The sequence below is a fragment of the Rhinatrema bivittatum genome, chromosome 6, assembly GCF_901001135.1.
Source record: "Rhinatrema bivittatum chromosome 6, aRhiBiv1.1, whole genome shotgun sequence".
In the NCBI taxonomy this organism is placed as follows: domain Eukaryota; kingdom Metazoa; phylum Chordata; class Amphibia; order Gymnophiona; family Rhinatrematidae; genus Rhinatrema; species Rhinatrema bivittatum.
In genome coordinates, this window is record NC_042620.1 from 123,427,594 (window position 1) to 123,451,451 (window position 23,858).

A 23,858-nucleotide genomic window follows, 5' to 3' on the forward strand; every position below is an offset into this window, starting at 1 on the left:
AGGTAAATTATAATACATGGGAGAGTAACTAATATACACAAGAAGAGTACAGGATAACAAAGGAAGTCTTCTGTGAGGAGTCGGGGTCTTCTGCCTGAGGGGAGATGTCTGCATCAGAGGGAGAGTTGTCTGCTACAGGGGAGTGGGAGGGGGTGGGTCAAGGGGGTGATCTGCCAGAAGGGGTTGGAAGTGCTTAAAACATAAATGATCCATGATTCTTCTGAGGTATACTTAACTTTCTTGCATTTTGTGTCCTGCATTAGGCTTTATAAATATTAATGCTGGATAGTAAATCCAGCAAGAATACCCAATGAGCCTATTTGCTAAGGCTAGAATTTTCTATGGGTCATTTGCATGTGCATTAGTGTTACTATTCAGTAATATTAATGCAGGTGCAAACTAGGCCCAATACTGGCCTAGGAAGATCAGACATTAGGTTTAATTTTCATTAGTAAGCCCACCCCAAAGTAAATTACCCATGTCAACAGAAAGAGCAAACAATAGTATCAAAAGACTTCTGAATTCTAGTTAAATACTCTAAATATTAGAACATATCTTCTCCCATATGAAACTGGACTTTATTTTAATTTTTTCCAAAGACTAAGATACAATCAACAGCAACTATAAAAATGATAAAGCAAGTTATGGGCTCTTTAGAACATATATAAATGGTTTATAATCATTAAATACTTACCATAGGTATCAAGGCATGTGACAGGTCCTATAACATCTGATGGGTTGCTAAACGTACCAACAGCATTTTTGGCAAAAACTCGGAATTCATATTGGGAACCTTGAGTCAAGCCTGATACTGTAAATTGAGTCTCAATGACATTGGTGAAGCTGGCCTTTGTCCATCTGCCATTTGGAAGATCACGTTTCTCAACAACATAGCCTGTTATCTTGCTGCCACCATCATATGTTGGTTTCTGCCATGTAAGGCTAACAGAAGCTTTTGAAATATCTGTAACTCGAACATTTCTTGGTGACTCTGTAAAGTAATAATAAATCATTAGTTTTTTACCACATTTAACTGAATGAATAGGTATGTCAGGTGTTAATTTTCAGCATAGTGATTAATTCTCAATGGATGGCAAAAGCCAAAGGAGACAAACGTTTATTGCTAATGCTACAACTTGTACTTGGACATGATGAAAAATATAGTGCTATTTTGTTTTTTTAGTGTTCAAGTAATTGTCAGTGTGTCTTTTCTGTCACCTCTCTCTTTCTTGACATTCTTTCCTTCTCTTGTCCTGCTGGTCCATTTTGAAAGCTTTCTTTGCATATTTGTGAAGAGAAGAGGAAAGATCAGGAGGACCAATGGCTAGTTAGTTGCCCTCTGGGATGGGGGTGGGGGCATCTCCCTGGGAGAGAGGCATTCTGCCTTTGTAACTATGCAGTTAATCCTTTTCCCCCAAATATATAATGAAAGCTTCCATGGGGCACCAGCAGGACAGGGGAGACATGGAGGAGAGGGAGGGTGAAAGAAAAAATGACAGAGAGAGAGAAAGAGGGAGGGAGGGAACAGAGGAGACACAATGTCATACACCTGAACACTTAAAAAATACAGTAAATCCACCCTTACAGTAGACAAATGTATTTCCAAGCAACAGGTTCCCAGAGGACAAAGTTCTTTGCTGCCATTGACATTGTTAGAATAGTCAAAGACCAGAGGCTTAAGGCTGATGAACAGTGTGAGCCTCAAAAGCTTTTTTGGAGTTGCCCAAATGTTTTAATTTGAGTGCAGTGCTCATGTCTGAGTTTTGAGGTACTACAAACTGTGTGGAACAGCCATTGTGGTGTGTACACTATAGGGCAGTTGTAATGGGTGAATGCTCTTCAGAGGCAGGGCAGCCAGATTCCTTCCTGGGTCTCCTTTTTGCATACTTCCTTCTGTTTCCAACCATGTCTTCTGACACCGCTGTTTAAAGATCCTTACTGATACATATGATAGAAGGCTCTAAACATACAGTCATGTCAGTTTTCTGCTTTCCTGGACTATTTGCTCTCCTTTGACTTCCTCTCCTGGAGTGCAGTAGGTCTCCCACTTTTTTCCCTGTGCACTGTCAAGCAATCCCCATGTGCCAGGCTTAGTTATTATATATCCCTTGAAGCCAGTAGGAGGAATAAACAGAAAAAGAGAAGCTAAGTCTGTTCAGTTTAGTCTGCTGACATTATTAGCTTGCTCTTGGTACATGAGATGGTCACATTAGTCAGTTAAAATTAGGTCCTAGCAGGTATTAAATACTGTTCATTCAGCGAACTCACGCTGAATAGCATGAAGTGAGCATATCACACTATGTAGTCTGAACTTGCTAACCCTTTATTTGCATAAGATATTCCTTCATTTGGATGTGCAGGCTGGCCAATTTTTGCATGCTTATGTAAATATCTTTTTGGGCCACTTTAATGTGCCCAGTAATGGCCATCCTGAATAGCATACTATTGTTACAAAATAAGGAGCCAAAATTATGCACTCCAAGAATTCAATATCAAAAGCCAAAGGAGATGCAAAGAAACTTGAGTAGTCCAAAGTTTAATAAATTTATGTAGAAATTTCCTTTTATTCAAAGTGGCAACTCTATCGCTCAATTGTCAAGCATAACAGTTCTCTTTAGGGTCCCCCCGACACGGACCCGTGTTTCGCCCGAAGGCTGCGTCGGGAGGGACAAGTTAAACTCTTTGAAACTTAGATGCAGAGTAGTATTCGCGAAACTGACAAGGCAAGGAGAGTTCTCCTTTAACTTGTCCCTCCCGACGCAGCCTTCGGGGTCTGTGTCAGGGGACCCTAAAGAGAACTGTTATGTTTGACAACTGAGCAATGGAGTTGCCGCTTTGAATAAAAGGAAATTTCAATATAAATTTATTAATCTTTGGACTACCCAAGTTTCTTTGCATCTCCTTTGGTTTTAGCATACTATTGTTAACATAATCAAGAAGGCCTTTCCGTGTAAAGTTTATTGCATAGGCTCTTTAATGTATTTTGGTATTTATTGTGTTATGTGCTCTTGTTTGTTGAGAATGAAGGGGGGCTGCGTAGTCATGGTTGCTCATATTATAGATTCCTAAACACTGCATATATTCTGTGGTGTTCTATGAGCAATCTTTCAGTAACTACGGCTAGTCTGCACATAGCTCCTTAAAAAGCAATTCTTCAGGGAAATTTGCAGTTTTTAAATGCTCTATGCCTATGTTGCTAGTGTATTTTTAGACTGCTATATTCTTCTTTCCTCTTTTCATCCTTAACCTTACTAACATAATTTTAATGTTCTTCTTTGCTTTTTTTTTTTTTAATGAAAAGCCATTTTGGAGGTAATTGTTAAACTAATCAGCCCTAGCTTAGGGGTATATTTATTAAGCTGCGATAGGCTGTTACTGCTCGGCAAAAGCCATGAAGTAGCAATCTGCGTGTTATTTTCAGTGCTGCATGTTATTTGATCTCAAATGTTGCCGATATGGTAATGAGCTGCTTTGCATGTATATACATGCAAAGCAGCTCATTACTAGGCAATTTCATGTAAATGAAATAATGTGCCTTTCCAGAAAATTTTCAAACCACATTATTTTACTAGAAGTTTGCTACAATTCAGGAGTTGTAGCTAACTTTTCCTAGTAGCAGTGGAACGCTAACGCATATCCCGACACTCCCAAGGCTGAAATTGAAAGGTCCAGCAGTGACAATAAGCAACCCTTTCCTCATCTGAGAACACCCACCAGAGGTCTTGTGAAAGACCCCATCCCACCCCCTGCTGTCTTTAGAGGTGGCCCACAGGGCTTAAAAGAGAAAAAATGTCAAAATGTCATGCAGCAATGGCTTTTCCCATCTTCTTCATGCCACTCCGTCTAATACCAAAGGCCCCCCAATAATAGCAGGACCCTCCGCCTATATTATCCCTCCCAAATGAACCCCTCCTGGGCTAACCTTAAATATCTATGGTGTGCTATCTAAGGGAAAATGGCGTCAGCTGGCTGCATATTAAAGTATACCCCTATCACGTGAATGCCTTGCTGAGCAGACTACATGGACTATTTGGTATTTATTTGACTTCATTTACTATATTACTATGTTATGCAGGTCAACACGGGTTTACCCACATAAAACATATTTGAAGATTGCTCTCTTTAAGCATCTAAAATCATTTTATGAAATGTAATTCCAATCATCTTAACATGCTAGCAATCTGCGGTATCCCTCAGATATGCTGCATGCAATTATGGGAATTCATGATCTGATTAAGTCAATGGCATTGCAGGGTTGCCATAATACACCTAAGCTAGCGAAAACACTGCTGTGGAATGCCAGCATGCTACACCTTTCAGGATTGTAAACCATGGCAGATGAGTAGGTATAGTCAAATCCTAATGAACCTATAGTAATTTATGCATATTATTTTATTGAACACCAGTTAGTTCAACTGAAAAAAGTATGGATTCAATAGAACATTGTAATATTTAGAATGAAATTTAATCTTGTCCTCTAGTTTTCTCATTCTAGAGCATGAATTTTGTCTCCTGCTATACTTTCTCTTTCAAATATCCCTTTTGTTCTTCTCCCCACCTCTTTTTCTGCCATTCCGGAATTTAATTGACTTGCTGACATCCTGTTTCTCATCTTGAGTGTAACAGTTTTAAAAATAATGCAACATGGATTCTTCTTGTTTAGTGAAATTGAAAATTGGAATGCAAGTTCCTGATTGGTTGAGATATCTGCACCATTTCATGATGCAAGTAATTTCTAGTACAGTTATTATTGCACTAAAAAAAATGAATCTGAAGTAGTAAACCTTTGGAGTACCTACCACATGCATCAATTGCAAGAACAGGATCTGAAGCATGACTAGCTTTTCCTATGCCTGCAGCATTTTCTGCATACACCTTAAATTCATAGATAAGACCAGCAGAAATATTTGTGACTTTGAGATGAGTTGTGCGGACAATGGTCTTGTGAACCTTCTGCCATAAAATACTGTTTCTGTCCTTCATTTCAACATGGTATCCAATTACTGGGTTTCCACCATTAGAGACTGGCTCATGCCAACCAATAGTGATACTCTCTTGCGTAACCATGTTAACCCAGGGTGTTGATGGTGGTCCAGGTGTTGCTAAAAAAAAGTTATAAAAATAGTTAATATGTTTTGTTTTTTTAAATTAGAATTTAATTCTGAATCTTTTGTTTATAATAGTTACTTACTGTATGGCAGCTTGACAGTTACACATTCGGAGTCAATATGATCACTGATGCCAAAGCGATTTTCTGCTTTAATGCGGAATTGGTATTCTTCTCCTTTGGTTAGTTTCATTACTTTCATAATGCTTCTAGCAACTGTGGCAGACACTTCAGACCAAGCAGCAGTACTTGTTTCTCTTTTTAGAATAATATAGTTGGTAACTTGACTTCCACCATCATAAGATGGTGGCTGCCATCGGAGAATTACACTATCTTCTGTTACATCACTAATGACAACAGGACCAATTGGAGGACCAGGTCGGTCTAATACTACAATTTTTATAACCGCTTTAGTTGTTCCACTGGAGTTGGAAGCAGTAATGTCATACAATCCTGCATCAGCAGCAACACTTTCCTTAAGATTAACAATGATGCTTTCTGCAGTAGTTTCTGTATTAAATCTTAATGTTGGTTTCATTGGAATACCTTCCTTGGACAGTGTCACCTTAGGTAGTGGTTTACCAGAAATTGGAATATCCACCTTGAGGTTCGAGCCTGCTCTAACATACACGGTATTGTTTGGGTAGCCCTTCATATCAATCTCTGGTGGTTCTAAAAAAAACAAACCAGAATATTGAAAATGAATAAGTCATTTAATGATTTTCAAAATTTGAGGCAACAATATCACATTTTCTTTTTAATTACTATATTTACCTAGTCGCTCTTTAACTGTAACAGGAAGTAGCAGTTCTCTAGGCTCACTGAGACCAGCTTGGTTTTGAGCAAAGACTCGGAAGAAATAATCAGCATTTTCTCTGAGGCCTTGGATGATGTGGTGAGTTGTCTTTGTAGCTGCACATTTAACCCAGTTATGCTGTCCTTTCTCAAGAACTTCGATGATGTAGTTTACAATTCTGCTTCCACCATCATGTTCTGGCTTCAGCCAAGTGAGAGTTACACTGTCTTTGGTGACACTTGTTACACCAAGTTTTTCAGGTGGGCTTGGTTTTTCTAGAAATATACAGTAAGAAAACAATATAAAATAGGTGGTTAGATAAATATGCTATATACATTTATACAGAACTTCTGTTACTCTGTGAAGAGTATAATTTGAATTTAGAAAACAGAATATTAACTGGTATTTAGAAATCAATATTTGAACTAAGGCACATCAATTCATAAATGTTTATCTTTGACATACAAACTATAAAATATGTAAAGGTAACTATATGACTATAATATGAACCTGTAACACTGTTTATTTTAGTTTTTATCTTGCTAAAAGTTCTGTTGTTTTAGAGATAATTAATGATTAGCTTTAATTACAATTCATAGTTTGATTTGGCTAAAGTATTTTCTTTGCTTTTAGTAAAACATACATATATTCTCTTCACATCTACTTTCAAATAAATGAAAACCATTTAAGAGACAAAAGTACCAGTACATTGCTTCATTTATGGCAGATTATAAAATACTCATGATGTATATGCCATTATAGGTACTGACCTGTTATTTTAACTCCTTCTTTCGTCTCAGCAGGTACTACTCCGACTCCAAATTCATTTTCTCCAGAGATTCTGAAGTAGTAAACTGCACTCTCTTGAAGGTTGGCAATTTTGTATGTAAGGCGATGACAATTGTTGGTAACAGTGACCCAAGCTTTCTTACTGGCTTCTCGTTTTTTCAATGTGGTAATTCTTAACAGGAGCACCACCATCAATTTCAGGGAACATCCCATGACAAAACAACAGATTCTTTTGTTACTTCCTTTACAATAATATTTAATGGAGGACCAGGAGAATCAAAGAACTTTAACAACTAAAGTCAATGTAACAGTGTTTAGAACATTCTGCAACATTAGAGTATATTTGCCTGAATCATTTCTTGTTGCTTTTTCTATAGTAAGTGATGTGCAAGAATCTGAAGAATCAATACTTGCTCGTGAGCGGAGATCAGTATCTGGTTACTCCACTTATATTAGGAATTGGTTTTCCTCGAAAGGCACAGTCATTGTAAATGAGTCACCAGCTTTTACAATTAAAGTCTTGCGCATTTCACTATCAATGTCAAATGCAGGTTCTTCTTCTCTTTCCTTTGCTATTTGTGGTTCAGAAACATCACTTGGATCACTTGTACCAACTTTGTTAGCAGATCTTACTCTGAAGACATACTCACTTCCTGATGTTAATGCTAGAACTGTATATTCTGTACCCCTTAATTTCGTAACTGCAGTTGACCACTCAGTTTCATCTGACTTCTTGTATTCTACTGTGTAACCAGTAACTGGTGAGCCTCCATCAAATAATGGCTTTGTCCATCCAACAGTTATGCTTGACTTTGTTGAATCCACAATTTTAGGTTTGGAGGGAGGGGATGGTAGGAAAACTGGATCTTGTGCAAGAATCAGTGCTGTAGATTCACTGGGCTGACTGAAACCAGCAGCATTTTCTGCATAGACACGATATTCATATTCACATCCTTCCCTTAGACCAGATGATTTCACTCTTAGATCATAAACTGGTTTTTTGTTTACACGTATCCATCGTAAGCTATTCTTCTCACGTCTTTCAATTACATATCCTGAAATTTCATTACCTCCATCATTATCTGGTCTTGCCCAGCATAGAGTCATTGATTCTTTGGTTACACTGGTGACTTCTAAAGATTTGGGTGCACTTGGCACTGTGAATGGATCTGCTGCTTTTATTGCATTACTTTCCAAAGACTCACCAACCCCATATTTGTTAACGCCCATTACTCTGAAAATATATTCATTGCCTTTTAATAATTTTGTTATTTTACAGGATGTTGTTCTAAGTTCTGCTTCACAAAGTGTCCAAGCAATTCGGCTAGTCTCTCGTTTTTCTACAACATAGTAGTCAATGTCAGCACCACCATTTTCTTGAGGTGCACCCCAGGAAAGTGAGCATTTTCAGCAGTGACACCAGTTACTTCTATTGGGCCTGCAGGTGGACCAGGTCTATCAAGCACTCTGCAGTTTACAGCCAATGACCTAGTTCCTGCAACATTCTGCACTGTTAATATATACTGTCCAGAGTCCCGTCTAATGCAGTCTTTAACAGTTAACACAGTGGTATTATCTGTTGAGTGTATTTCAACTCTTGCTTTTTCTTCAATATCTTTACCATCTTTTGTCCATGAAATTACAGGTATGGGACGCCCTGCAATGTCTGCATTGATTTTCAGAATCTCTCCTGCTTTAACAACAACAATGTCTCTGAACTTGACATCCATCATGATTCTTGGTGCATCCATATCATCTTTGACTGTAATAGGTCCTGTTGATTCAGATGGTTCACTAAATAATCCCGCAGCATTTTTTGCAATAACATGGAACTCATATCGTTGATCTTCAGTGAGTCCAGTTACATCAAAGAAGGTTTCTTGTACGTTAGTAAAGTTGCATTTCAGCCAACGGCCATCTGGAAGCTCTCTACATTCAATAATATAGCCTGTGATTTTAGCTCCACCATCATATTCTGGTTTAGACCAAGATAATGAGACAGATTTTCTTGTAATATTAGTAACTTCTGGTTGACCTGGAGGATCACATGGGTCTCTTGCAGCTACTGGCTCACATGATTTGCTGCATTTACCAATTCCTGCAATGTTTTCAGCATACACACGATACTCATACATCAATCCTTCTTCAAGGCCAGTAACCTTCAGTTGAGTATCAGATATAAGAGTTTTGTTTACCTTTGTCCACAGAATACTGCTTCTTTCTTTATGCTCAAGGTGATACCCTAACACTCGACTTCCACCATCATTAACTGGTATCTGCCAACTTACAATCATAAAAGATTTAGCTGCATGTTTAACATGAGGAGTTCCAGGTGGACCAGGTGGCTTAAATGGATATTGAGCAATAACAGCTGAAGATTCGGTATAGTGACTCTTACCATAGCGGTTTTCTGCAGAAACACGGAATTGATATTCAGACCCTGTTGTTAGACGTGCTACCTTTATTGATGTTCTTGCAACTGTTGCAGATACTAACTCCCATGTTGTGGTGGTAGTGTCTCTCTTTTCAACAATGTAATTGTTAATATGACATCCACCATCATATTCTGGGGGATCCCATGAAAATGTTATGTTATCTGCACTGATATCATCAATGTGTATAGGTCCTGGTGCTCCAGGTCTGTCAAGAACTATTATACTGATAGAAACTGTTGTTGAACCAGCACTGTTTGAAACTAATAATTCATAATTTCCTACATCTTCTCGTGAAGCTTCCTTAATGGACAATAGTGTTGAAGCCTTAGACGTATGCACATTTACTCTAGTTGTCTGTTTCAAGGTCTGTCCATCTTTCTTCCAGTCTGCAGAAGGAGATGGTCTGCCTCTGAGGGGTACATCAATCTTTAAGTCATCTCCAGCTTTCACGCTAAAAGTATTGAAAAGAAGTTCAACAGAAGGTTTTATTTCAATGTCCTTTGCAACTACTGGAACACCAAGCTGTCTTGGATCGCTTTTTCCTTTTTCATTAACGGCAACCACTCTGAAACTATATTCTTCTCCCATAGTTAAGCCAGATATTGTTGCTTCCAGTCCTTTAACTTGAGTACAGGTGCTCCACTTTTCACTGCCCTTAGTTTGCATTTCAACTATGTAGCTAGTGATTTTACTACCACCATCACTTTCTGGTTTTTCCCATGTAATTGTAGCAGTATTACGAGTTACATCTACTAGATTTACTCTTCCAGGAGGTAAAGGTGGTTCAGAAACTTTAACTGGATCTGTTGTTTCTGCTGGCAAACCAATTCCATATTCATTGGAAGCCAGGACACGGAAATAGTAAATGCCTCCTTCTTGTAGCTGTTCTACTTTGAATGTATTCTTAGTGCAGTTATTTGTAACAGTAGCATATGCTTTTCTCGTAGATTCTCGTTTTTCAACAATGTAATTTGTGATTTTAGCTCCGCCATCAATCAGTGGTGGTTCCCATGATAATGTTACATAATCTTTTCTCACTTCCTTAATTAATAAGTTTACTGGAGCACTAGGTGAATCAAGCACTCTTACATTAACAAAAGCTGATTTTGAGCCACTATTATTTTCCAAAGTCAAATTGTATTTGCCACTGTCAAATCTGTTCACATTATCAATAACCATCATAGTATATGAACTTGTAACTTCAATTTGTGCTCTGTCAGTAAGAACACCTTCTGCTTTTTCCCATTTAACTTCAGGTTCTGGTCTACCTTTGATAGTAACAAATAAGCGCAACGTGCCACCAGCACGAACAGTAACAACTTTTCTTAAGTCAGCATCAAGTTCAATTTCAGGAGGCTCAACCTTTTCAGCTGCAATAAACTGTTCCAGGTATACATGCTGCTTCTTCTCCAACACCTTCAGAGTTGATAGCACAAATACGGAAATTATATTCAGCATTCTCTTTAAGTGTTCTACAGTGAACTTGTTTTCCTTGTAAATCCTGTTGGCGGTGGTACATGTAGTCCATTCATCTGCAGAAACTTCTTTCATCTCTACTACATATCCTTTAATTGGGGCACCACCATCATAAATGGGTTTGTTCCAGGCTAGGGACACTGAAAGATCTGGAAGTGTCTGTCACCTTTGGATTGCTTGGTGGGCCTGGTGGATATATTGCATCACAAGCTCGATAGAAAATGGATGGCTCACTTGGTTCCCCTATGCCAGCAGCATTTTCTGCAGCAACTCTGAATTCATAGAATGCCCATCTGTAAGTCCAGTTACTCTTAATCGCAAATCTGTTAGCCTTTTCTTATTGCACTTTGTCCATCTAATACCATCTTTATCACGTTTTTCAAGTATGTAACCATCAATTTCAGCCCCACCATTGTCTTCTGGTCGTTCCCAAGTTACAACCATAGAATCTTTTGTTACTGCTGTAACCTCTGGTATTGAAGGCGGACCTGGTGGTTTGAATGGATTACAAGCCAACACAGGCTCAGATTCCAGTGGCTCTCCAATTCCATATTTGTTTACAGCCATTACACGGAATATATTCATTACTGTGAGAAGTTTGGTTACTTTGTGGCTAAGAGCCTGTACATCAGATGCAACTTGTGTCCAGATAGTCTGCTTGTTTCTCTTTTTTCAATGATGTAGTGAGAAATATTAGCACCACATCCTGTTGTGGTGGATTCCAAGACAAATAACATTTTTCTGCAGTCAACTCCTTTGACCTTTAAAGGACCTTCTGGAGGTCCTGGCCTGTCCAGGACTTTACTGTTATTGGTATAGACTTTGTGCCACCAACATTGCTCAGAGTAAGTATATATTGCCCTCCATCAATTCGTATGCAGTCTTTAACTGTTAGAGTTGTTTTCTGAATAGTAGATTTAATTTCCATTCTTGCAGCTGTTGCTTCAAGCTCCTCTCCCATCTTTGGACCATGTAATGTCAGGTATAGGTTTGCCATAAATGTCAGCTTCTAGAACAAATGTTTCTCCTGCGTGAGCAACAATTACATCTTTGTATTTTGGATCCATTGAAGCTCTTGGTGCATCAATTTCATCTTTAGCAGTAATTGGTCCAGTACTTTCAGAGGGTTCACTAAAGTTACCAGCTGCATTTCTTGCTATTATTCTAAACTCATATCTTTGATCTTCAACAAGACCAGTTGTTGTAAATTCGGTGTCCAGTACATTTGTAAAACTTGCTTTCATCCAACGACCTTCAGGTAGTTCTTTCTTTTCTACAATATATCCAGTTATTTTGCTACCACCATCATACTCAGGTTTTGCCCATTGAAGTGTGACATAATTTCTAGTGATAACAATGGCTTCTGGGCGTCCAGGTGGATCACATGGATCACGTGCAACATAGCATTCAGATACTTTGCTAGCTTTGCCAATGCCAACTATGTTTTCAGCATAAACTCTGAATTCATACTCCAGGCCCTCTTCAAGGCCATTTGTTTTCAATTTTGTATCTTGAATGAGGATTTTATTTAACTTTGCCCAGAGAATACTATTTTTCTCCTTGCGCTCAAGATGATAGCCAAGAACTTTGCTACCACCATCATTCACTGGTTCATGCCACTGTACAATCATATGGTCCTTTGAAAGTGATGTTACAAAGGGAGTACCTGGTGGACCAGGTTCTTTATATGGGTATTGTACAACAACTGCAGAAGAATCCAAAGAAGAGCTCTTTCCATATCTATTTTCAGCAAAAATTCTAAACTGGTATTCAGAACCTGTAGTCAATTTTGTTACTTTAATGGTTGTTCTTGCAATTGTTGCTGATATAATTTGCCAGGATGTTGTTGTTGTGTCACGTTTCTCTACTATGTAGTTACTTATTTGGCATCCTCCAGTATATTCTGGTGGATCCCATGAGAAGACAACATAGTTTGAGCTAATTTCATCAAATCGAACTGGTCCTATTGGTGGGCCAGGCTTATCAAGAATAATTATACTAATATGCTCTGTTGCTGTGCCAGCATTGTTTGATGCAGTTACAGTATATTTGCCCAAATCCTCTTTGCTACTGTCTTTAATTTGTAAGATAGTTGATGTTGGTGTATCTTCAACATTTACTCTGGTTGTTTTGCTTAAGTAACTGACCATCTTTTGCCCAAGAAATCTGAGGTTTCGGTCGGCCAATAACTGGTATTTCTATCTTTAGATTTTCTCCAGCTTGTACATTATATGTATTAAACATCACCTTGAAACCTGGTTCAATAGATAAGTCTTTAGCTATTACAGGAATGGCAAGTTGTCTTAGGATCACTTTTTCCTTTTTCATTGTAAGCAATCACACGGAATTGATACTCATGTCCTGAACTTAAACCGGAAACAACAGCACTGCATGTTTTGGTTTCTGTAACAACACTCCATTTATCTACTCCTTTAGGTTGCATTTCAACCAAGTACCCAATTAGTCTGCTTCCACCATCATGTTCGGGTTTCTCCCAGACAAGTGATGCACTTCTCTGAGTCACATCAGTAAGTGTGACTTTCCCAGGTGGTAAAGGTGGCTCTGAAGCTTTCACTGCATCTGTTGTTTCAACCGGTGTGCCAATACCAAATTCATTTTCAGCCATAACTCTAAAGTAATAAATAGCTCCTTCTGTAAGATTTTCAATTTTAAAACTTGTTTTGTTGCATTTGGTTGTAACATTAGCATATGCCTTTCTGGTTGATTCACGCTTGTCAATAACATAGTTCTTAATCTTTGCACCACCATCAATTACAGGTGGTTCCCATGTTAATGTAGCAGAATCTTTTCTTATGTCTTTTACTATTAAGTTCTGTGGTGGCCCTGGTGAATCAAGAACTTTTTACTGTAACAAAGGCAGACTTGGACCCACTGCTATTTTCCAACTTGAGAATGTATTTTTCCAGCATCATTTCTGTTACAATTGTCTATTGAAAGTTGGTGTAGTTGATGCCTCTTTCAATTTGAGATTTATCGGGAAGTTCATCTTCATCTCGAGACCAGCTGATGTCAGGGGTTGGTCTACCTTTGAATGGTATATGAATCCTGACATTTCCGCCAGCTCTGACCACTATTCCTTTTCTTAATTCTGAATCAAGATCAAGTTCAGGTGCTTCAAGTTTATCTTCTGGTTTAACTGTACCATGGACTGCTGCAGCCTCACCTACACCAGCTTTATTAATAGCCACACACTCGGATCTTATACTCCTGATGTTCAATAAGTTTTTAATCTCATATCGAGTGACTTGCAATCCAGTCTGTGGGGTGCAAATTGCCCATTCTTCTTCCATCTGCTTTACAGATTTCTACCATATATCCTTTGGATTCACTACCACCATCATAAATAGGTTTACCCCCACACAAGTGTAATTGAACCTCTGGAGGTATCTACTACATGGGCATTAGAGGGTGGACCAGGTTTAAATACAGGATCACAGGCTTTATAATAAACTGAAGGCTGACTTGCTTCACCAACTCCAGCAGCATTTTCAGCAGATACACGGAATTCATATTCATGATCTTCTGCTAAGCCTGTAGCTCTGAAACGCAAATCTGTAACTCTGTGTTTATTGCATTTTGTCCATCGTATTCCAGCTCTGTCTCTTTTTTCCACAATATACCCAACAATTTCACTGCCACCATCACTATCTGGTCGGCTCCAACAGACAATGTCATCGAGTCCTTTGCAATGTTAGTTATTTCTAGAGCCTTTGGTGGTCCAGGTAGCACAAATGGATTTCTCCATTAGTACAGCAGGAGATTCAGAGGTTCACCAATACCATATTTGTTAACAGCCAATATACGGAAAATATATTCATTGCTTTCCAAAAGTTTAGTCACTTTTAATGTTGTGGTTACTATATCTGAAGCAACAACAGTCCAGGCTAGACGGCTGGTTTCTCTCTTTTCAACAATGTAGTGAGAAATATCACTACCACCATCATGTTCGGGTGGCGGACCATGCTAATGAACATTTGTCACAAGTAACACCAGTAACTTGAACAGGACCCACCGGAGGCCCTGGTCTGTCCAATACTTTTACATTTATTGGAACTGATTTACTACCTGCTACATAGAAACTTGCAAAATATAATGTCCACCATCAATTCTAATTGCATCTTTTACTATAATTAAAGCCTTAAAATCTGTGTTCTTTATCTCACATCTTGCAGATTCCTCAATTTCCTTATCTCCTCTAATCCACTGGATAGTAGGAAGAGGTTTTCATGTACATCAGCTTCTAGTTTGAAAGTTTCCCCTGCATTTACACACAATGGTGTCTTTGTATTTTGGATCCATTGAGACTCTTGGTGGCTCTACTTCATCCTTTGCTGTAATTGGTCCAGTATTATCAGAAGGTTTGCTGATTGTGCCAGCAGCATTTCTTGCAATAACTCTGAAATCATATCTCTCATCTTCAGTAAGCCCTGATACAGTGAACTGAGTTTCAATGACATTTGTAAAGCTAGCTTTCATCCAGCGGCCTTCAGGTAGATCACGTTTCTCTACAATATAGCCAGTAATCATGCTACCTCCATCATATTCAGGTTTGGTCCATTGGAGTGTAATTGCATTTCTTGTTACAATTATGGGTACTGGGCATCCTGGAGGATCACAAGGGTCGCGAGCTATGTAGCACTCTGAAGTTTTGCTTGCTTTGCCTATACCAACAATATTCTCTGCATAAACCCTAAATTCATATTCAATTCCTTCTTCAAGATTAGTTATCTTCAGATGTGTATCTGAAATAATTGTTTTATTTATCTTAGTCCACAAAATACTGTTTCTTTCTTTTCGTTCAATATGATAACCCAAGATTCTGCTTCCTCCATCGTTTATTGGTTCATGCCACTGCACAATCATACTATCTTTTGTAACTGCTGTTACAAATGGTGTACCAGGGGGACCTGGTTCTTTATAGGGATACTGTGCTATTATTGCATCAGAATCCAATGCAAAACTTCGTCCATATCTGTTTTCAGCATATATTTTAAATTGATATTCTGTGCCAGTTTTTAGTTTAGACACTTTCAGAGTAGTTCTTGCAATTGTAGCTGATACAGTCTCCCAAACAGTGGTTGTTGTATCCCTCTTTTCAACAATATAATTAGTGATTTGGCAGCCACCCATATATACTGGAGGATTCCAGGATAATGTAATGCTCTCAGCACTAACTTCATCAAATTTAACAGGGCCACTTGGTGGATCTGGCTTATCTAATGTTATAATTTCAATAGTTGCAACTTTTTGTCCAATGATATTGGACACTGAAATTGCATACATGCCAGCATCTTCTTTATTGGTTTCCTTAATATTCAGTATAGTGAAGTTAGCAGAGTCACTGACATTTACTCTGGTTGTTTGTTTTAGTGCCTGATCGTCTTTTGCCCAAGTTACTGTTGTTTTGGTCGTCCAGATATTGGTATTTCAACTTTCAAGTCATGACCCACCTGAACACTGTAGCTACTGAATGTTGGTCGCACATCTGGTTCAATGACCAAATCTTTGGCAACCACGGGAACAGCAAGAGATCTTGGATCACTTTTACCTTTTTCATTTACTGCTATCACTCTAAAGAGATATTCTCCTCCTTGTGCTAAATTAGTAATTAATGCTTCAAGTGTTTTCACACGTGCACAGTCTGACCATTTATCGCTTCCTTTAGCTTGCATTTCTACAATGTACTGGATGATTTTACTACCACCATCATGTTCTGGCTTCTCCCAAGTAAGAAATACACTATTCTTGTGACATCAACTACTGTTATTTTTCCTGGAGGTTGAGGAACCTCAGATACTTTAACAGGATCAGCTGTTCGGCTGGAAGACCAATTCCATATTCATTCTCAGCGGTAACTCTAAGTATGTAATTACATCCTTCTTGAAGTTGGTCTATTTTCCATGATGTCTTATGACAATTTGTTACAACAGCAGCATATGCTTTTCTGGTGGTTTCACGTTTTTCAATAATATAATTCTTTATTTTAGCTCCTCCATCCAATAATGGTGGTTCCCATGAAAGTGAAACTGAATCTTTGGTGATCTCTTTTACTTTGAGGTTTACAGGGGAGCTAGGTGAATCCAATACTCTTACACTGACAAAAGCAGACTTTGTCCCACTGCTGTTTTCTACTGTTAAAGTATATTTTCCACTATCAAATCTATTAACATTGTCAAGTACTAGTGTAGTGAAGCTGCTGGTGACATCAATCTGAGCTGCTTCCCTGATTTCACCATCAACCTTCGCCCATTTAACTTCTGGTGCAGGACGTCCTTTAATAGGAACGAATAATCTCAGTGAACCTCCAGCCCTTACATTTATAATTTTTCGAAGTTCTAGGTCAAGATCAAGATCTGGAGCTTCTAATTTCTCTTCAATAACAATAGGACCAGGAACATCTGCATGCTCTCCTACACCAGCTTTGTTTACAGCACAGACACGGAATCTATATTCATGCTTTCCCAGTAATTTATCTACTTCCAGGTGTGTTTCCTTGATGCCAGTTGGTGGAGTACACATTGCCCATTCATCGGTGCTTACATCACATTTTTCAACTATGTATCCCTGAACTTCACAGCCACCATCATAAATTGGTTTGCCCCAGGAAAGGAAAACTGAAGATTTGGTAACATCTATTGCTCTAGGATTATTAGGTGGACCTGGTTTATAAATAGGATCACAAGCTTTATAGTAAATGGAAGATGGACTAGGTTCACTCACACCAGCAGCATTTTCAGCATACACTCTAAATTCATAATGATGGGTTTCCACAAGTCCAGTTACTTTGAAGCGGAGTTCACTGACTAAACGTTTGTTGCATCTTATCCATCTAATACCTTCTTTATCTCGTTTTTCAACAATATAGCCAATTATTTCACTGCCACCATCAGATGCTGGCCTTTCCCACACAACAATCATTGAGTCTTTGGTCACAGCTGTTACTTCAGGAGCCTTTGGTGCAAGTGGCACTACAAATGGGTACTTTGCAACCACTGGCTCAGATTCAAGTGGGTCACCAACACCATATTTGTTTACAGACATTATACGGAAGATATATTCATTTCCTTCCAAAAGTTTGGTAACTTTGCAACTGAGGATTTGCACATTAGAATCAACTACTGTCCAAACTAAACGACTAGTTTCCCTTCTTTCTACAATGTAGTGTGAAATGTCACTACCACCATCTTGAAGTGGGGGTTTCCATGCCAATGTGCATTTTTCAGCAGTTACTCCAGTTATAACAATAGGTCCTTCAGGTGGCCCTGGCCGATCAAGAATCTTAACATGCACGGAAACAGATTTTTCACCTCCAACATTTTTGACTAATAACGTGTATATACCACTGTCAACACGAACAGCTTCTTTTACACTGAGACTTGTGGTAAAATCTGTGCTTTTTATTTCCAAACGAGCTGTGTTTACAAGTTCTTGATCTCCTTTAATCCAGTGAATTGAAGGTATAGGTTTGCCATATATATCAGCATCAATCTTGAATGTTTCACCAGCATTTAATACAATCATTTCTTTATATTTTGGATCCATACTTATACGAGGAGGATCTACTTCATCTCTTGCTGTAATTGGCCCTGTGCTTTCTGAAGGTTCACTAAAAACACCAGCAGCATTTCTTGCTATAACACGGAATTCATACCTCTGGTCTTCAACTAGACCAGATACTTCAAATTGAGTCTCTATGACATTTGTGAAGCTTGCTTTCATCCAGCGGCCTTCAGGTAATTCTTTCTTTTCAACAATGTAACCAGTAATCTTGCTTCCACCATCATATTCAGGTTTTGTCCACTGAAGGGTTACTGAATTTCTTGTAATAATAATAGGTTCTGGACGACCTGGAGCATCACATGGGTCACGTGCTACACAGCATTCAGATACTTTACTGGACTTGCCAATTCCTGCTATATTCTCTGCATAAACTCTGTATTCATATTCAATGCCTTCTTCAAGACCTGTTGTCTTAAACCTTGTGTCTTGAATAACTGTTTTGTTTAATTTAATCCAGAGAATGCTATTTCTTTCCTTGCGTTCCAAATGGTATCCAATAATCCTACTACCACCATCAATGACAGGTTCATGCCATTGTATAACCATGCTATCTTTTGTGACAGCTGATACAAAAGGTGTTCCAGGAGGACCAGGAACTTTAAATGGGTATTGGGGCTATTACAGCTTCTGAATGAGATATCCCACTTTTTCCCATATCGGTTCTCAGCTGCAATTCTGAATTGATATTCACATCCAGTCTTTAACCGGCTAGCCTTTATCGTGGTTCTTGCAACAGTTGCTGAAACAATCTGCCAGACTGTTGTGGAAGTATCTCTTTTTTCTACAATGTAATTGTTTATAGAACTTCCACCATCATATTCTGGTGGTTCCCAGGAAATTGTAATATTGTCAGCTGTAACTTCATCTATCTTTACTGGTCCTTTGGGAGGCCCTGGTTTATCAAGTACAACAATATTAAGGTTTTCGCAGGCTTCACCTGCAGTATTTGCAAGTTTTACAGTATACTGTCCAACATCATCTTTACATGCTTCTTTTATTATTAATACTGAGTTACTTTCTGTGCTTTCTGCATTTACCCTAGTAGTTTGTTTGAGTGGCAGATTATCTTTATGCCATGTTATAGCAGGTTTTGGTCGTGCAACAAATGGAGCATCAACCTTTAAGTCTTCTCCAGCCAGCACGCTGAAAGTGTTAAATAAGAGCCTGAAAGCTGGTGCAATTACAAGATCTTTTGCAATAACAGGTACTCCCAACTGTCGGGGATCACTTATTCCTTTTTCATTTTGGGCTGAAACACGGAACATATATTCTTCACCCTGAATTAGTCCAGTAATGGTGGCTTCTGTAGTTTTCACTGTTGCACAAGTTGCCCATTTTTCACTTCCTTTGCTTTGCATTTCTACAATGTAACCTAAAATTCTGCTGCCACCATCATGTTCAGGTTTTTCCCAAGACAAAGTTACACTATTCCTTGTCACATCCAGTAAGGTTATTTTACCAGGTGGAAGAGGTCTTTCTGACACTTTCACAGACTCTGAAGTTTCAACTGGAAGTCCAATTCCATACTCATTTTCTGCTAGTACTCTAAAATAATAATTGCAGCCTTCCTGCAACTGATCTACTTTCCAGCTATTCTTGTGACAATTAGCAACAACTGTCGAGTATGCTTTTCTTGTTGATTCCCGTTTTTCAACAATATAATTCTTTATTTTGGAACCACCATCTATGAGTGGAGGATCCCATGCTAATGTAACAGATGATTTTGTAATTTCTTTTACTTTCAGATCTTGTGGGGCTCCGGGCGTATCAAGCACTCTGACATTTACAAATGCTGATTTGCTACCTGAGCTATTTTCTATTGTGAGCATATATTTGCCACTGTCAAATCTATTTACATTTTCCACTATAAGCAGAGTATATGAGCTTGTAGATTCAATATTAGCTCTTTCTAAAGGTTCTCCATGTTCTCTTGTCCATTTTACTTCAGGATCAGGTCTTCCTTTGATTGGAACAAATAATCTTAATGTACAGCAAGCTCTGATGCTAACAACTTTACGAAGTTCAGCATCTAGCTCAATTTCAGGTGGCAACATTCTTTCTTCTGCCTTAGGTGACCCAGGAACAAGGGCAGGTTCTCCAACACCTTCAGAGTTTATGGCATATATATGGATCTTATACTCCTGATTTTCTTTAAGACCAGTGATGGTAAAAGAAGTAGCTTTCAGACCTGATTGAGGAGTTACAATTTTCCATTCATCTTCTTCAGGTAAAGATATTTCAACAATATAACCTGTGATCTCTGAGCCACCATCATAAACTGGTTTATTCCAAGCTATTGTAATTGAAGATTTACTGGTGTCTAAAACCCGTGGGTTACCTGGAGGACCAGGTTTAAATACTGTGTCACAAGCTTTGTAGAATGGGCTAGTTGCACTTGGTTTACTAATTCCAGCTGCATTTTCTGCCATGACTCTGAATTCATATTCATGATCTTCTGTTAATCCAGAAACTTTGTACCGCAAGTCAGTGAGGACACGTTTGTTACATTTCACCCAGCGATGTCCAGTTTTATCACGTCGTTCTACAATGTAATTGATTATTTCACTTCCACCATCAGAATCAGGATGCCCCCAACAAACAATCATAGAGTCTTTCGTAATTGCTGTAACTTCAGGATTTTTTGGTGGATCAGGTGGTACATATGGATTTACTGCAAGAACAGGCTCTGATTCCAAAACCTCTCCAACTCCATATTTGTTAACAGCCATAACTCGGAACACATACTCATTGCCTTTCAGTAGTTTTGTGACTTTGAGTTTTGTCACTGGAACCTCTGTGGCTACACTTGTCCAGGCAAGTCTGCTTGTTTCACGTTTTTCAACCACATAATGATCAATCTTTGCACCTCCATCATCTAGTGGTGGCAACCAAGACAGTACACATTTTTCTGATGTTACTTCAGATATGGCTAAAGGACCTTCAGGTGGTCCTGGCCTATCAAGCACTTTAACATTAAATACATGTTTTGCAAAGCCACCAGGATTAGAAGCAGTAAGGGTATATGCACCACCATCTCTTCTTGCTGAATCTTTATTTATCAGAGCAGTTGAGAAATCTGCTATTTTTATTTCTAGTTTTGCAGTGTCTTCAAGATCCTTTCCTTCTTTTGTCCATGACATTGTTGGTAGTGGTTGACCAGAAACATCAGCATCAAGTCTGAAATTTTCACCTGCTTTTAATATTAAAATGTCTTTAAATTTAGCATCAACCATAATCTTTGGTGCTTCAATATCATCTCTGCATGTTATTGCATCTGATGGATCAGATGGCTGGCTAACTGCCCCAGCAGCATTTCTTGCAGTTATACGGAATTCATATGCAGCATCTTCAGTCAAACCACTTACAGTAAATTCAGTCTCTAGTATATTGCTGAAGTTAGCCTTTAGCCAACGCCCATTAGGAAGGTCTCTTTTTTCAACTGTGTAACCAGTTATCTTAAAACCTCCATTATATTCAGGCTTTGTCCACTGTAATGTCACTGAATGCCGTGTAATGTTGAGGGCCACTGGCTTTCCTGGTGGATCAATTGGGTCTAAAGCAAACACAGGGTCAGATGATTTGCTTGGTTTACTTTTGCCGGCCATATTTTCTGCAACTACACGAAATTCATATGCAATTCCATCGGTAAGTCCAGTTGATTTAAATATATTGCCTACCACCAGGGCTTTACTCACAGTTTGCCAGAGAATGCTGTTTCGTTCTTTTCTTTCAACATGATACCCCATAATTGCACTTCCACCATCAGTAACAGGCTCATGCCAGCTAATAGTCATTGAATCTTTTGTTACTGCAATAACTTGAGGAGTACCCGGTGGCCCAGGAACCTTAAATGGATAGGCAGCAACTACAGACTCTGAACTGATAGCTGGACCAGTTCCATATCTGTTCTGAGCTTTAACTCGGAACTGATACTCAAGTCCAGTGGTAAGACGACTAGCTTTAAAGGTTGTACGTATTACAGTAGATGCTAACTCAACCCATGATGTACTGTTAGTTTCACGCATTTCTACAATATAATTGCTTATTGGTACCCCACCATCATTTTCAGGAGGATCCCATGACATAATTATATGATCAGAAGAAATTTCATCAAATTTGATTGGTCCAGTTGGAGGTCCAGGAATATCATGTACTTGAACAGTGATAATATCACTGATTTCTCCAAGGATATTTTTAGCTGCCACTGTATATTTTTCTGAATCATTTCTTGTGCATTCATTAATGTTTAGGATAGTTGCATTTGCAGTTCGTTCAACATTGATTCTTTGTGTTTCTTTAACGAGCTGACCTTCTTTCTTCCATGTGACAAGTGGTTTTGGACGACCAAGAACAGGAATCTCAATTTTTATATTGTCACCAGCTTTGGCAATAACAGTTTTTTGGTAAATACCACGAAGATCAAACTCTGGAAGTACCATTAGCTCTTTAACAACAACAGGTCTGCTTTCTCTTGGATCACTTCTTCCAGCACTATTAACTGCCATGATTTGGAAAACATACTCTTCATTTTCATTTAGATTTTTTACTACATAGTCCAATGTTTTCACAGTTGCGACATGTGTCCATTGAGTAGAGCCCTTTTTCTGTAGTTCAAGTACATAACCAGTGATCTTGCTACCACCATCATGTACTGGCTTTGGCCATGCAAGACTAACAGTGTTCTTAGTCACATCCATAATATTAAGGCTCTCAGGTGCTGATGGTGCCTCAGTGGCCCTGATAGGTTCAGTAGTTTCAACAGGTTCACCGATTCCATACTCATTTTCTGCCAGTACTCTGAAGTAATATTCACATCCTTCAGACAAATTAGGAATTCTAAAAGAACATTTCTGACAGTTAGTTGTTACTGTTGAATAAGCTTTCCGAGTTGATTCACGCTTTTCAACAATATAGTTTGTAATACGTGAGCCACCATCTATTAGAGGAAGCTCCCACTGAAGAGTGATGCTATCCTTAGTTACCTCCCTTGCTTTGAGATTTGTTGGTGGTCCTGGTGTATCCAAAACTTTTACATTTACAAAGCCAGATTTCTTTCCAGCAGCATTTTCAAGGAACATAGTATATTTCCCAGCATCATATCTGTTGCACTCTGGGATGATTAAAAGAGAAAATGATTCTGTATTTTCAATGTTGGCGCGTAGTTTAAGAGGCATATCGCCTTTCATCCATGTGACCTCAGGAGCTGGGCGACCTCTTATTGGCACAAATATGCGAATACTTAGTCCAGCTCTAACAACAAGTGTTTTTCTAAGCTCAACATCCAATTCAAAATCAGGACTTTCTTCACGTTCTTTGATTTCATCAGTAATTAGTGCTGGTTCACTAACACCTGCAGCATTAATGGCACAAATTCTGAAGTGATATTTTGCTCCTGGCTGAAGATTAGCAACAACATATTCAGTGATTCTTAGTGCGGATCCAGTTGTGTCTTTTATCCATTCTTCTTCTCCTTCCTTTCTGTGTTCAACTATATAGCCAGTTATTTCAAGTCCACCATCATAATGAGGTTTTCCCCAGTTTAAAGTAGCTGTAGATTTTGTAGTATCAGTCACTCGTAGGTTTGAAGGTGGTCCAGGTGGATCTACAATAGTTTAAAAAACAGTCATCAATATTATAGTAAGTTTTTATCAGCAAGGAAAGCATTGACAATGTA

At 38.6% G+C, this 23,858-nt stretch overlaps 1 protein-coding gene across 1 annotated transcript in view; it reads right to left on the bottom strand.

Annotated features, from left to right (window-relative positions):
• Positions 1–23,858, bottom strand: part of TTN (titin) — a 509,207-nt gene that overhangs the window by 42,593 nt on the left and 442,756 nt on the right. The window contains 36 exon segments of the mRNA XM_029605898.1: positions 695–991; positions 4,800–5,102; positions 5,192–5,779; positions 5,882–6,178; positions 6,674–6,848; positions 6,850–6,894; positions 6,896–6,970; positions 6,972–8,101; positions 8,104–10,504; positions 10,506–10,628; positions 10,631–10,747; positions 10,749–10,888; positions 10,891–11,253; positions 11,256–11,306; positions 11,309–11,351; positions 11,353–11,408; positions 11,411–11,555; positions 11,557–12,732; positions 12,734–12,907; positions 12,909–13,466; positions 13,468–13,524; positions 13,526–13,566; positions 13,569–13,809; positions 13,811–13,851; positions 13,854–13,911; positions 13,913–13,978; positions 13,980–14,291; positions 14,294–14,578; positions 14,580–14,698; positions 14,701–14,850; positions 14,853–14,892; positions 14,894–16,026; positions 16,029–16,370; positions 16,373–16,441; positions 16,444–18,826; positions 18,829–23,786. Coding sequence (XP_029461758.1) covers positions 695–991; positions 4,800–5,102; positions 5,192–5,779; positions 5,882–6,178; positions 6,674–6,848; positions 6,850–6,894; positions 6,896–6,970; positions 6,972–8,101; positions 8,104–10,504; positions 10,506–10,628; positions 10,631–10,747; positions 10,749–10,888; positions 10,891–11,253; positions 11,256–11,306; positions 11,309–11,351; positions 11,353–11,408; positions 11,411–11,555; positions 11,557–12,732; positions 12,734–12,907; positions 12,909–13,466; positions 13,468–13,524; positions 13,526–13,566; positions 13,569–13,809; positions 13,811–13,851; positions 13,854–13,911; positions 13,913–13,978; positions 13,980–14,291; positions 14,294–14,578; positions 14,580–14,698; positions 14,701–14,850; positions 14,853–14,892; positions 14,894–16,026; positions 16,029–16,370; positions 16,373–16,441; positions 16,444–18,826; positions 18,829–23,786 — 18,552 coding nt within the window.